The sequence below is a fragment of the Gymnoscopelus microlampas genome, assembly GCF_963454915.1.
Source record: "Gymnoscopelus microlampas genome assembly, chromosome: 3".
In the NCBI taxonomy this organism is placed as follows: domain Eukaryota; kingdom Metazoa; phylum Chordata; class Actinopteri; order Myctophiformes; family Myctophidae; genus Gymnoscopelus; species Gymnoscopelus microlampas.
In genome coordinates, this window is record NC_139940.1 from 34,186,030 (window position 1) to 34,199,555 (window position 13,526).

General features: G+C 41.8%; 1 protein-coding gene across 1 annotated transcript in view; it reads right to left on the reverse strand.

Annotated features, from left to right (window-relative positions):
- Window positions 1–13,526, reverse strand: part of LOC311039730 (CUB and sushi domain-containing protein 3-like) — a gene marked incomplete at its 5' end in the record, with an annotated part of 373,258 nt that overhangs the window by 226,481 nt on the left and 133,251 nt on the right. Inside the window, 2 exons of the mRNA XM_084049684.1 lie at window positions 2,267–2,383; window positions 8,245–8,433. Coding sequence (XP_083905810.1) covers window positions 2,267–2,383; window positions 8,245–8,433 — 306 coding nt within the window. The remainder of the gene's footprint in view (window positions 1–2,266; window positions 2,384–8,244; window positions 8,434–13,526) is intronic.

Sequence of the window (13,526 nt, forward strand, 5' to 3'; positions counted from 1 at the left end):
TTAAAGCCTTACACTTGCTCCCTGTGTACTGTATCTATGTTTACTTCTTTTGTTTTATGCATCCTAATTTTACAGTTTCCTTTGCTTGATGTTCTGTGTAAAGCATATTGAATTGCCTTGAAATGTACAAATAAAACTGCCTTGCCTTGCTTACTAATATCCTACAACTCAACAGCTCCTACTTCGGCAAAAACCTTTCCCTCTCACCCACAGTCACCAACCTGGGCATGAAAATGGACTCTCAACTGCACCTTGAGGCACACATAAAACACCTCTTTAAAACCTATTTTTTCCACCTCAGGAACATTGCCAAACTCCACCCCACAGTCACCCTGCCAGATGCTGAAAAACTGGTCCATGCCTTTGTCTCCTCAAGGCTGGACTACTGCAACACACTACTCATCAGGATCCCTAGCAGGAGCCTGCAGAGGCTCCAATACATTCAAAACAGCACTGCTAGGATCCTGATCCAGTGCGTAAACTTGACCACGTTGCACCCACCCTCCGTTCACTTCACTGGCTCCCCATCACCTTCAGGATTGAATACAAGATCTCCCTTCTGACTCATCAGTGCAGCCACGGCAATGCCCCCCCCCCCTACCTCAAAGAACTTCTCAAACCACAACCCTCCACTCGAAACCTTCGATCGTCCAACTCCAACCACCAACCCATGACAAATCTCCGCACCATGGGCGACCGGGCATTCTGCTCCACTGCCCTACGCCTGTGGAATGCCATCCCCGACCATTTGAGAGCCCCACAATCTACAGATGGTTTTAAAAATGTAATAAAAACATACCTTTTTTCCCTAGGTCTTTTACTCTATATGCTTTAATTGTCTCCGCCAGGAGACTATGTTTTCGTTCTCGTCCTTCCGTGTGTCCACCAAGCTAACATTGGTCAAGCTTCACGTGACACGTGACAATATGTTGAAAGTGTGCTTTGATTGGCTAGCGAGACGCATGATGAAATAGAGGCCTATAAATAGGTGTGTCACTTCAAACGATCAATTATATCTTTTGAAGTGAGGTAAGACAGGATTAATCAGGAACAGTACTGGCGGAGACCTGTGCTCCGAGGAGCACATTTTCTAGTTAGTTTTTAATCTACTTTTTACGCCAAGAAGGGTCTTATGTTGTTACCGAATGCTTTTTAGTTTTTGTCTTGCCTTTGTTATTTTTTATGCCATTGTTTTAAAATCCTGTAGCACTTTGTCTGCAGCACTTTGTGATTTGCAAAAATGAAAAGTGCGTTACAAATAAAATGTATTGTTATTATTAATAAAACTGTGATACTGAAGGATGCTTAATGAGTGAGCAACACACAATGTCACGGGTGTTCATTAAATATAGCTGATGAGAACTCTTACATTTGAACGTTGTCAGAACAAACCTACGCAAAACAAACCCACACACCTGTCTCTGAACCAGCTGAGCCGCAGTGAACACACTGCAAACAGACGAGCGTTCCACATGAATCAGTGCTCAGAGTGCAGATATTTGTCATTTTAAAAACCAGTCAACAGGAAGCCAAATAGATTGTTTCATGTCAAACACAGCCAATAATCTAGAGACATGCTCTATAAAGCGTAGTAATCAATAGCTGAGATGACACACTCCTTTTTCATCATATGATGTATCAGTCTTTATTACTTGACATGGATAATTACAAGATTGGACTGCGTCCAAATGAAAAAGTAAATGTCTTAACCAACTAGGCCAATTCTACAAATGCCTTCTAAATCAGTTGTAGTTCTCAGACTTTTTTGTGCCAAGGACCCCCCAAAATGCATTTGGCCATGCGGGCCACCCATCTGAAAATGATTTGCGCCAGGGACCCCCAGAAGAGGAGATTTGTGTGAAAAAAGAAAAAAACACTTTCAAGATTTTTCTAAAATATTTTTTAAAATACCAGATGTACAAGCTTGCAGCACCGCACTAAGTGACGTGCTGTGAGCTTGTATATCTGCTATTTTTGAGAACTAGTATTCTAAACCACTGTTTATCTTTTCGGAAAAACTCATGTTGCTGAAAACCTCTCAAGATGGCGCCACCTGTCCATTGAACGGTTCCTTAAGCTATAAGGTATATACTTTGTTGATGGGGTCCCCCAGTAGTTTATACCAGGTCCCCTCCTTTTTTCCCTCTACACCAAATCTTGGTGGATCTACAAGCTCACACTGCGTCGCATTGCTTGTTGATCTGTGATTTCCCCCCCAATGTTCGCCTACCGTGTTATGCCATACCCAGAATAGGGATGCCTTTACCTTTGCCATGGCTGACTTCTACAGTCCAGGTACAGTTCAGGGAGCTGGGGTACAGCTCTGGGTAGCCTGGTGAAAGGATAATTCCTCCAGGTCCTCTGATGTCCCCACCACATGACGCTGAGCAGAAAGGGAAGATGGCAAAATGCTAATTGCAGCAAAGAAAACATAGATAACGTATTAATCTGAAGACAAAGTATAACATAGATAAGATTGATTGATTGCAAAAACTACAGGTACAATTACACAATAATGCTAAAAAGGATAACACAAAAAGCCTGGGGGGGCTTGTTTCCATTGTGGTCCTATGTATTCAATTAATCAAGATAAGATAAGATAAGATCAGATAGACCTTTATTGATCTCCATGGGAACCAAGAACTCTGCGTTAGTACCATATAGGGCTCAAATTAGGCCTTGTTTACACGGCAACGATCAGAGCAGAAAACGCCAAAGTGCCGTTGCGTTCTCACTTTTTATTCTGCGTTTACACGGAGACGCCAAAGTGATTGAGAATGCTGTAGTGTGGATGCCAGGTGGCTAGGTGGCAGTGAGACGCCCTGCCAGATAGACGCATGGGTAGAACCAAAGCCATTTAAAGGACAGTTGCGTCACCTCTGTTTACTTCATCGGGCCAGGTCTTCTACATAGCCTGCTATTGGCGAATAGTGACAAAGCCCTGAACCGGAAGTTTATGGAAAGTTGGAAAGTCTATGAGCGTTTGTCACTATTTCGAGTTACATGAACCAGGTGACCGGCGCTGTTTTCTGCCCCCGGGTTGGCGTAACTCTCTAATACAAGGCTCTGGGTGGAACCACTTCCGTTCTACTTCCTATCACAGTTGCTTGTTTACGCGTCCCTCTTTTTGGTCATACAGTTCCCGTTCTCGCCCCCCTGCGATGTTTGTATGTGTGTATGTGTGTGTCCCGACACACACACATACAAACACATTTAACTAAAAAACGTTGCAGGACTGTCGGGCCGCGAGTGGGAGAAAACGGAAACGAACTGTACGAGCAAAAAGAGGGACGCACATGGCGTTTGTTCACATCGGTGTGAGCCGACCTGAGACATGACGTCACACGTTTTGCCGTTTCCCCCGAATTGCATGTTTACATGGAGACGGGAGGCGGAGTGTTTTCAAAGATTTCCACTCTGGAAGGGGGTTTCGCTCTGTTTTGCAGTTTCAACCCCCGAGAATGCCGTTGCCATCTAAACGGAAGGCACATCTTATATTTTATTTTGCCTTTTTCTCTAGACACGGCTGTCGTCTAAACAGGGCCTTATTGAAACCGTATTGAAACAAAATCCAGGAAAAAACATGAAATACGTGTCATAGCACGGCACGCTTCACTTAGATCTTGTAGTGGAAAAGAGCCTATACATGTATCTTGCTACTCATCAATGTTATTTTGTCAACTCAATTTATTTTTTTCTTCTTGTAAACACAACTCTGCATTACCAAAGGGCAAAAATCATTCGATCAGCCAGACATTCATACATACATTTATGTATTCATTCATAAATGTTTTATATCCATATACCCGCACCTCTGTGCTATGAATATATAATTTATAAAAATAATTCTTACTTTTCCCAATACACCAAGATGATTAAGGTATGAGGCCTAAACTTTCTGAAACTTCAAAGAGACATGAATGGTCGTCCCAAAGACCCTAGTTACTTGAAAATTGCCAAAGGGGTGGTGGTCAGTGACTACGAGACAAGTACAGGTATAGTCAATGAGTGAAAGATTTCTGTAAAAATACATGTTAAATAGTTCTAGTCTGATAGCAAACAGTAACAGCGGTCTTCCCATTTCTCCAGTTCTCTAGTCATCAGAAAATACATTTTCAGGTCGGGATACCAATTTATCCAATCAGAAGAGAACTCGTCCTGGATACAGAACAAACAAGTGAAATTGGAAGTTGTGAAAGAAAACAATGAGCAGACAACATTGGAACAGGAAAACTATAACATTTAAGCTGATATTATCTTTTTGGAGTTCTCTCTCCCGATTGTATAAAATGTATATCTGAAAATCACTGAAACCACTGAAAATATATTTTATGTTTACTAATGAGCTGCAGAGATGGGGAAACCTCTGTTACAGAAGAAACACTATTACTATATGAATATCTGCTTTAACAAACCTTTTTTTTTTAAACAATAAAATATGCACCACCTTTAAATTTGTTGCACCGCACAAATCAGTTATAACGTAGTTCTAAGTTACATCTAAATATTTATGCAAGCCATTAGGCAGCACTAACATCTACTTACAATGGAAGACCGCTTTGACATAATCAATGAATTAATTAAATATAACAAATGACCCCGTCCTCGCTAACACACTTTGCCAGATAGATTACATCCATTGGATATTTATGATAATGTTGACATTTACAGATAAATATTCAAGGAAATAATTCAACATAGTCAATGCTGTGGGATAAAAAGACATAGCAGTTAATGGTACATAGCTGTGCTTTTGAAGACAACGTGGACCGGATGAGTCGTATGTCATTTATGTCATTTTCTTTCAGCAATATTTTGTCCCCCTTTTACTAGCAATTTAGTCGTTTAAGCCAATTCCCGATAGCCCCTTGTACTGTAGTCCCTTGTCGCTGCTGTCCCCTACTGGTTGATTTGTTAGGGAGGGGGTAGGTAGGCAAACATGTATCTTTTCTGATACACATGATGCCGCCAATCCGCTTCTTTTTACCTGACAATAAGGAGTTTCACCAGGAGGACATATGTGGAGGAACATGCTATTCTTCTCAGTTAAACAAACCAAAGGAACAGGGCAGGCACCCTGAACAACCTGTAGGAGTCACTAGTACAGCGACAGAGATCCCTATCTTATGTCATCGTATGTGACTATACTTTACTTTACCAGCACTAGTTACTACTAGTTGTTAAACTACTGTAACATTACTTTATGCACTAATTTAGGACTCAATTTATGATCAGCTGGTGCACCCCAGCCCAGGGTAGAAAGGCTCTTTTCTACTTCATTAATACAATACAATTCTCCACATGTTTACTGTTGACACATAATTTACTCGGCGGAAGCGTTATCTCATCACAAGAAGTTGTAATGAGGTATAGCTCTTCTCTCATTGGCTGCTGGGGCCAGAGGTTAATGCCAAATCCTACAGAGGGTTAACTGGTGTAATTGGGTATTGTTCAAACCTGTCACCATTTACCACAGCCATTTTTCCCCCACTGTGTTTCCTCTGAAAGGTCATCTCCCATAAAGGGCACCACTTTGTAAATACAGCATTGATAAAATATGTCACCATGCTTTTGTTATTTTGTGAGCGTGTTCTTGTGTATTGTCTTGGCCGTGACTGGCCTAAGGGGTGGCATTACAATACATCCAAATGCTTGGATGCCTTCCTGGAAACGTCTCACAGGAAGAAAGAAAGAAAATATAAAGAAATTGAACTATGAGTACGCTATATTTTCAAAGTAATGACTGCCAGGCAAATGTTTTAGAGGATCACTGTGATGCCCGAGGCTGCACAGCTGTAGACCTCCTCCCCTTTCTCTCGTCTTGCGCCCCAGGACCTGCCAGCGATTGCACACAACACTTCAAGCTCGCATGGATCCTTATCCAGCACCAACATTATAGCAACAATATTTTATTAATGAGCCAAAATTACATAAAGTCATTAAAAGTGGATGAGCACTCTTGGCAAAGGACATACTTTGGAGACTGCATAGGCAGAGGGCCAAGGCATTTGCCTGTCTAACTGCCACAGACCTGGACTGAAGATGCATTAAGATCTGACCTTAAATTTACAGGGTAACCGCTGAGAAGAAGCATATGATGCTAATGCTATATAATATGCACACATTAAGTCCTTGCACTCTCCGCCAGCCTTTGTGCCTGTTACTGTATGTTCTCGTTATCGAGTGGTATGTGACCAGAGGACATGTACTGTGTTTACAGCACTGAAGTACTGTAATTACCACAACCACCCTTGGTACGTTTCTGAGAGTCAGAAAGCCCAGTATGTGCAGGCATTGTAAGAGATATCGCTTCGATCTGGGACATGAAGCGACATGCTATGAAGGTCATTATAATGTTATCTCTCATGAATCATGCAGAGTCTGTTGTTTAGACACCGATTGGGTCAAATTGTTAATTAAAACGCTGCCTTCCATGTTATTTTAGACCTGTTGTATGCGGAGCTCAACAATTGTTTTGACATTTCTAAACAAGTAAGCCTTGCAGTAGGTAGCCTATTATCTGTGCCATGGTAACAGCTGCTGCAGGGCTTCTGTTCTGTTACATCTCGCCAAAGTCATATATCTAGAAACTTCTAGCCAATGATTACTGGCTGCTTTCCAAACGTGTTTGGGCCTAAAGTACTGTCATTTACCACTGTCACATATGAAAAGGATACAGCAAGAAATTAATTGCTTTTCACTAATTTCCTCAGAGTAATCTTGAAATCATGATAGCCAAAAGTACAGTGCTACAGTACTGTATATAGAACTTAACAATTAAACAAGTAGTATCATCAGAGATGTTCATAATGTGGCACCAAAGGTTTTTTATAGTATTTTTTTTAAGGATCACCCATTGAGTAATTTGTTGTGTAATTAATATGCAGTATCATTAACTACTTAGGTCCTATATACTTTCTTGTACGCTATTCGTCGTATGACAAGCATAGCGTAAATAGCCGATCGGCTATTTACGCTATGCTTGTCATACGACAAGCTCATAACATGTTGTGAGCTTGTAGACAACAATTAACCATTTCTGAAAATGTTTCATATTTGGAAATCGATTGAATTCTAAATGTTAATAGAAACCGACATGAAAAAGAATGGAAATATTGTCAGCATTCATGATCATTTTAAAATGGGACGGCTGCCAGCATGGGTTATACATGTGAGTGATGACCTATTTCAGTTCATTTTATTGGACCCATTTCTGGGCTGAATTGCCCATATGCTTCGTCAAGCTATTAGGATTAATGGTTAGCATGGCAATTTTCTGCATTAATTAAACCATTCCAGATAACATCCAAAATGACTATGAACACATTAAACCAAATATTGATTCAAAAGGTTTAAATTGAAAATTATAGCTGTAGATAACCCCATCAAAGTGTGTTTTGATTATCACCTCAATTTGCAATGGTCTTATTCATGTAAATTAATTAAAAAGTGTAATTAAAAAGTGTTCCCAGCACTTTTGATTGATGATTTCTTCCAGTTACATTAGTTTTTTACATTATACATTATAATTAAGGAAGACTTCACACGTACTACAGTACTGTTGTGTACATCAAATACTTTATGATGAGTTGATATACTGAAAGAAAATCACGGTAGAACATTACAGACTAACTTACAGTCAGAGGACTAAGAAAATGTTTTAAAAGTTTTTTTGTTTGTTTGTTGCAAACCGATTTATTAAGTACATATTCGTAAAGGTGGGCAACAAAAAAATCAAATGAGGCGCAGTTTACGGAGCTAGTTCAGGCCAGGCAACTCAGGGATTGGGCCATCCGACCAGGTGACTAGTCACATGCATTTTTCTCCTGGTCGGTGGGTTATAAGCATTGCTCTGCCTACCTGTTCATTCTAGTTGCGCTCTTCTGCTGGGCTGACGTGCCGACGCTGCTGCTGCTCTGTTGCTGAGATCTGCTGGATCTGCTGCCTTTGCTTGCTACGTATGCTGCTACCATGAATAGTCTCATCCCACCACCTCCCCGGCATCCACCTGTAGGTTCTGTTTCTAGATCCCCGTGGGGGTCTTTATTCACTCCCTGTAAATGCTATTTGGCATGTAACATTTATTAAAATGTTATTCTTACAGGGAGTGAATGGATTCAGAGACCTGACGCCAAACTATGCTTCTTCATGCTTCCTATATCTATGCTCAAGCTTGCTTAATAAATATATATTCTAATCCAATCCAATTGTTGTCTGACTGAACTAAGATAACATCATACATACCATCGCAGGTTGGCAGAGGATGGCTCCAGAAATGGTTTTTCTCACAGACAAGTGTTTCATCGTGGCTCAGTCGGTACCCTGGGTCACACTGGAAGGACACTGTAGAGCCAATAGAAAGATCATGGCCGAATCTCACCCCGTTGACTGGGATACCCGGATCCATACAGGAGTAGGTGTCCAACGTGACAACTAGAAAGAGATAAAACAAAATAGTACGTGTTGAATATGGATTACGAAATTATATATATATATATATACAGTATATATATAAAACATTCTCCTAGGGCCGCCATTAGGTAAAAATGTCAACTTGCACACATTTTACAATATATCTCGAACAAATAAAAATAACTTACTGGATTGCCATGTTATTTACCGGAGGATGGCCCCTACTGGTCTTTCCTATAACCCCCAAGCTATTAAGTTGAATAGTTCAATATGACTAATCCCACAGAAAGAGAAGGCATTGTTAGACAGTGACATATTCTTATATCATAACAAGGTGCCTATATATGACATTCACAGATACTACACTGTTTGCTGACTCAGATTATGGCTCAGACTTTGGCTATTGTAAAGCTTAAGGTCTTCTTTCTCAGTACTTTTAAGCAAAATGTCTGGTCATCCACTAGATAGGGGTGATTTGAGGAGACAAGAAACAGCAGGGCATTAACCTTTGTCAAAGCAATTTTCAAATAGATATAATTGAAGAGAACTCATAGGTTTGTGTATTTGTATCCATTATACACAGCTGATGTGTAGCTATAGCAGGGAACATTATTTGTGTTGTGACATGTACCTCTGACCAGGTAAATCACCCATTGGTGTAGATCGATATCTTCCCTAGCTGCAGTTGTGTGAGCCAACACCTCAACCTGAAGGTGTGTGTGTGGTAGTGATGCGCGGGTCGGGTTTTTTCATGACCCGCCCCGCCCCGCCACGGAACCCAACCCGCCCCATCCCGCCCCGCGAACCCATATATAAATCTATGGCTCAACCCGCCCCGCGACCCGCGATTTTTTTATTATTCTGTAAAATCATGGTTAAAAAATAATCCCCAAGTGTATTCAAACTGTTTTATTGTTATTATTCTTATTAGGAATAAAGACAAAAAAAGAGCATATTATTTTTAAAAAAAATGCGTGTGAGAGCGCGTGACCCGCTCACCCGCAGCCCGCATAATTGCCTCCGAAATTCTGACTCGACCCACCCGCGCAGCGGGTTGACCCGCGGGTCCCGCGGGTTACGGGTCAACCCGCGCATCACTAGTGTGTGGGTACTTAAGTCAGTCAGTCTTGACATTAGTTGAGTCAGATTGTGTTGTCCCATTGAGACACCTAAGTTTGACTCCACTGTATTCGAATACCTTTAAAGGGACTACACCATGAATTTTAACTTTTTCTTCTTGTTTGTTTTTGGTCTCCCCTACCTCTCTTCAATCCCCAAAAATACCCCAGTTTGAACACTCAGGCTTTCATAGCAAATCTGGGGTTTTCTGTAAATTGGTCTCAAAACAGGCCAAACTGATTTGCACCCTGACGTGACGTCACGTCAGGGTACAATCCCTCCCGTTTTTCAGTTCCAACCAAAAAAAAAATATATATATATATATATATATTTTTTTTTTTTACTTTTTTTTTTCTTTTTTTTTACTTTTTCCACACAGAACCAGGAGATAACATGCATACAAACTGGCTCAATAGCGCCCGTGCCAAACAGGACAATGTGGTATTGCAGGTGAAAGTGCTTTATAAGCCAGAGAGAAGTTAGTTGGAATGAGTATATCTGAGGCTTGATTTAGGCTCAAACCTTTTGAAAAACGTTTGAGGGACACAAACAATATATTAAATATTATTATTATTTTTTTAATTCATGGTGTAGATCCTTTAAAATCTCTTTAAAAAATCTGTATTCTTGTCTTGCCTTATTGTGTTCTTATGTGTACCCCCATCCAGATTTCCAGCACACCTTGTTGACACAAATAGGCCTAATGACACACAATCCCAATATGTTGTATACACTTGAATACACAATATGTATACACTTGTATTGTATTTGTGTCTATGGAACCCATCTTCAATGTTTACTAAAAAGAAAACTGATAGAAAAATTTGACCTGAGACTCATTGGCCTTGGCTCATTTTCAGTAAAGACCGCGGACCGTGAATGGGAGCGCCAATGGAGGGTGAAGGCTGCTTCCGTACACGCTCCGCAACGTAGCAACGCTTTTCCTTCTTTTTAGTATTTTTTTAGCCTTTTCTTTCTTTCCCACACCGTCGGGTGTCTAAGGAGTTATGACAGACAAGCACTTCTTGTTGTTCTCTTGTTTGATCTCCTTCCCACTGCCCCCCCCCCCCCCCTCTTCTTCCTCCCCCTCTTCTTTCTACGGAAATAACTTTGCGATGGGAACGATGTACGAAAACAAATTTCACCCACTATTTTACCTTGTAAACCTGTGATGTGACAATAAACCTGATTCTGATTCTGGACATTTTGTGAAATCTTCCTTAAGATTTGCAGCATGTTTTATAGATTGAGCATGATCCTCCACTAGTTTTGTAAGCATTATTGCCTATACATTTTGATGTTATACGCTTTTTAATATAAACTGAAATCAACTCACATTGTTATTGGGATAAAGTAGACAGCTGTATTGCCAACGGTTATATAAGCTGTTATGGCTGTATAGTTTTGAAAAAACGACAATGTTGGTGAATAATAAAAACATGAACGCCTCACGAGGGTTACGTAAATAAACCATTGCAGTGGATGCTCCGAGAAGTGAATACATTAAAAACGCTTCAGGACTACATGCAGAAGAGGGCAATATTGTCACAGGGAGCCAGAATTGGGGGTGTAACCTCAGCTTGACTTCATAAATGCACTGTCACTTTCTGCACATGTGCTATAACCCCCAATGATGTCTCCCTGTAACAATATTTTCCTTTCTTGTTTTTGCCCCATGAATCAGCAACAGGCAGCACGCCCGCCTCCTCCTTCCACCGCAGTGATGGAAGCTGTGCTGAGATGCCCCCATTTTTCCCGGTGATTTCCACGACTGATCTTTGGATGTCATCCAACCAGGACTGCTTGTTCTTTTTCTGATGCACTCGTGCGAGCCATGCACTGACAACAGTGGTGTAAGCAGTTATCGGGGCATCTGTGGATTGGCCATCCCTGGCTGGCGTAATGAAAAGGAAACAGAGCTGTTGGGGAGCCTTTCTATGCCAAGATGACATACTACTGTATAAGACAAAGCAAATAAGTCTTATGATTATGAAGTTTACAGAAACTGTTAGTACCTACTACAGTAGACTTACCTAGACCCAGACTTTTTTCTTTTTTTTTCTCACAACCTGTAATACAGGTACAGTATGTGGATTTCGGACGTCATGTGCCCACTGCCCGATCTATGACATCAGTACCATATTTGGGCAAAGTTTCAGCCCAATATGACCTCCTTTGAAATCCAGTATAACATGGTTAAATATTTCAAAAGTATCAAAAATATCTCCTAAGAGGGAGCACCCACGATCTGGTACCCACCCCCAAATGTAGCAAAAACATGGGAGGATTCTCATTCTACTACTCTGCCCCCGTAATGTAGAATGCCATTGACACCATCCATTAAAGGATGCGAATCACTGGTTTCTTTCAAACCTGGCCTGAAAAAGCATCTATCAGGAAACTACAAGTGGAGTCAGAAATTAATTCCCAAATGAGGGGTCATACACTGCCGCAAATCCTTTTTCTCCTCTGTAAATATTTGTTGATGACATGTATTAATATTCTATGCTCTGTTTATCAATTGAATACACTAGAAGCTCGCCCCCGCTACGTGGGGGCTCGCGTCTAGCCCGCGGCCACACCCACGTAGCGCCCGCGGCCACTTGGCAGCGCATATAAGTGGCGTAGCGTCATGAGGGCCAGTGCGGCCGTGGCTCGGTCAGTGAAGACCCTGTAGCGCGGATGATATGTGGCATAGAGGGGCAGATTGTAAATCTCCAGAGCAGAGGAAACATCCGTGGGCTACCATTGGTTCAGCGATGTGTGCGGTCGCCCTGCGGCCCCTCCTCTACCAATGTGCAGTATTGAGAGCCCTGACGTCACAACATTTGGAGTGATGGGCACTGCACTCTGGTTGGTTAGGGTACACCTAGGGCTCAGATAGAACCCAGTTAAAGGCTGCATGGGCAAACCCAGTTAGGACCCGCCTTGGTCCCACATAAACGTGGCTAGTTGGGGCCCACCTAAGGCCCAGGTAGAACACACGTATGTCCCACAAGGGCATCCCAGTTGGGACTGAAGTGGATCCCGCTGACATTGCTGACATGGGGTCCATATGGTTTAGCCCACCTTGAAACCATATGGGAAATACGCTGGCATGCTGGCTGGAATGCAAACGCTGCATCATACCTGCAGTGTGTAGTTTGATGTTGTGTGTGTAACAGACATACCTGCAGTGTGTAGATCAATGTCCATATGAAAGTCAATGCCCAGCAGTGTTGTTTTTTTCTCCAGCAGAGTTTCTAGTGTCTGTATCTCTCTCTGGAAGAGGTTGCACATGAACTCTGCAGCCGCACTGAGGCGCTCCAACACAAACACTCTGACATTAAGGTGCTTCACACAACAAACATCAGCACCACGCTGCTGTTTGTCCAAAAGACACAATATCTCCTCTCCCACCGACGTCATGTGTTCATGTATCGACAGCCGTACAAACTCCTTTTGACACATTTTACCTCGTTTATCCAGCTCTCACTGACTCTCCCCTAATACAGTGGTTGTCAACCTGTCGGTGGGGACCCCCCACAGGCCAATGTTAAAATGGTAGCAGTTGTTCCTCAACATAGTGTGAATGTGCGTGCGAAGTTGACCGCAATCGGACGCTGCATTCATGATTTGCGGCATTTTGTTCTAAACGGGCCACTCCTGCAAACTTTAGATGAGAATGTTAGCCAATCGGGATGGAATATGAAATATTAAACAGATCCGTCTTGATCACATGACTATAGAGATCATGTGTACCGATTTGTCGGTGCATGACACTGGCGCGCAACGATGTATTTATTGTTTTTAACGCTAATTTCAATTGACTCTGGAACAGCCATTAGTCTGGCGAGGACCTGCGCGACGCGTTGTCGGCTTGTAGATGAGCTAGTTTTCGGTGCATGACACTGGCGCAAGTAAGTATGAATCATTTTTAAAGGCTGATGTCAATGTACTGTAAAATAACCATTTGTCTTGAGAGGACCCGAGAAATGGTCCTCACAATGTGTATG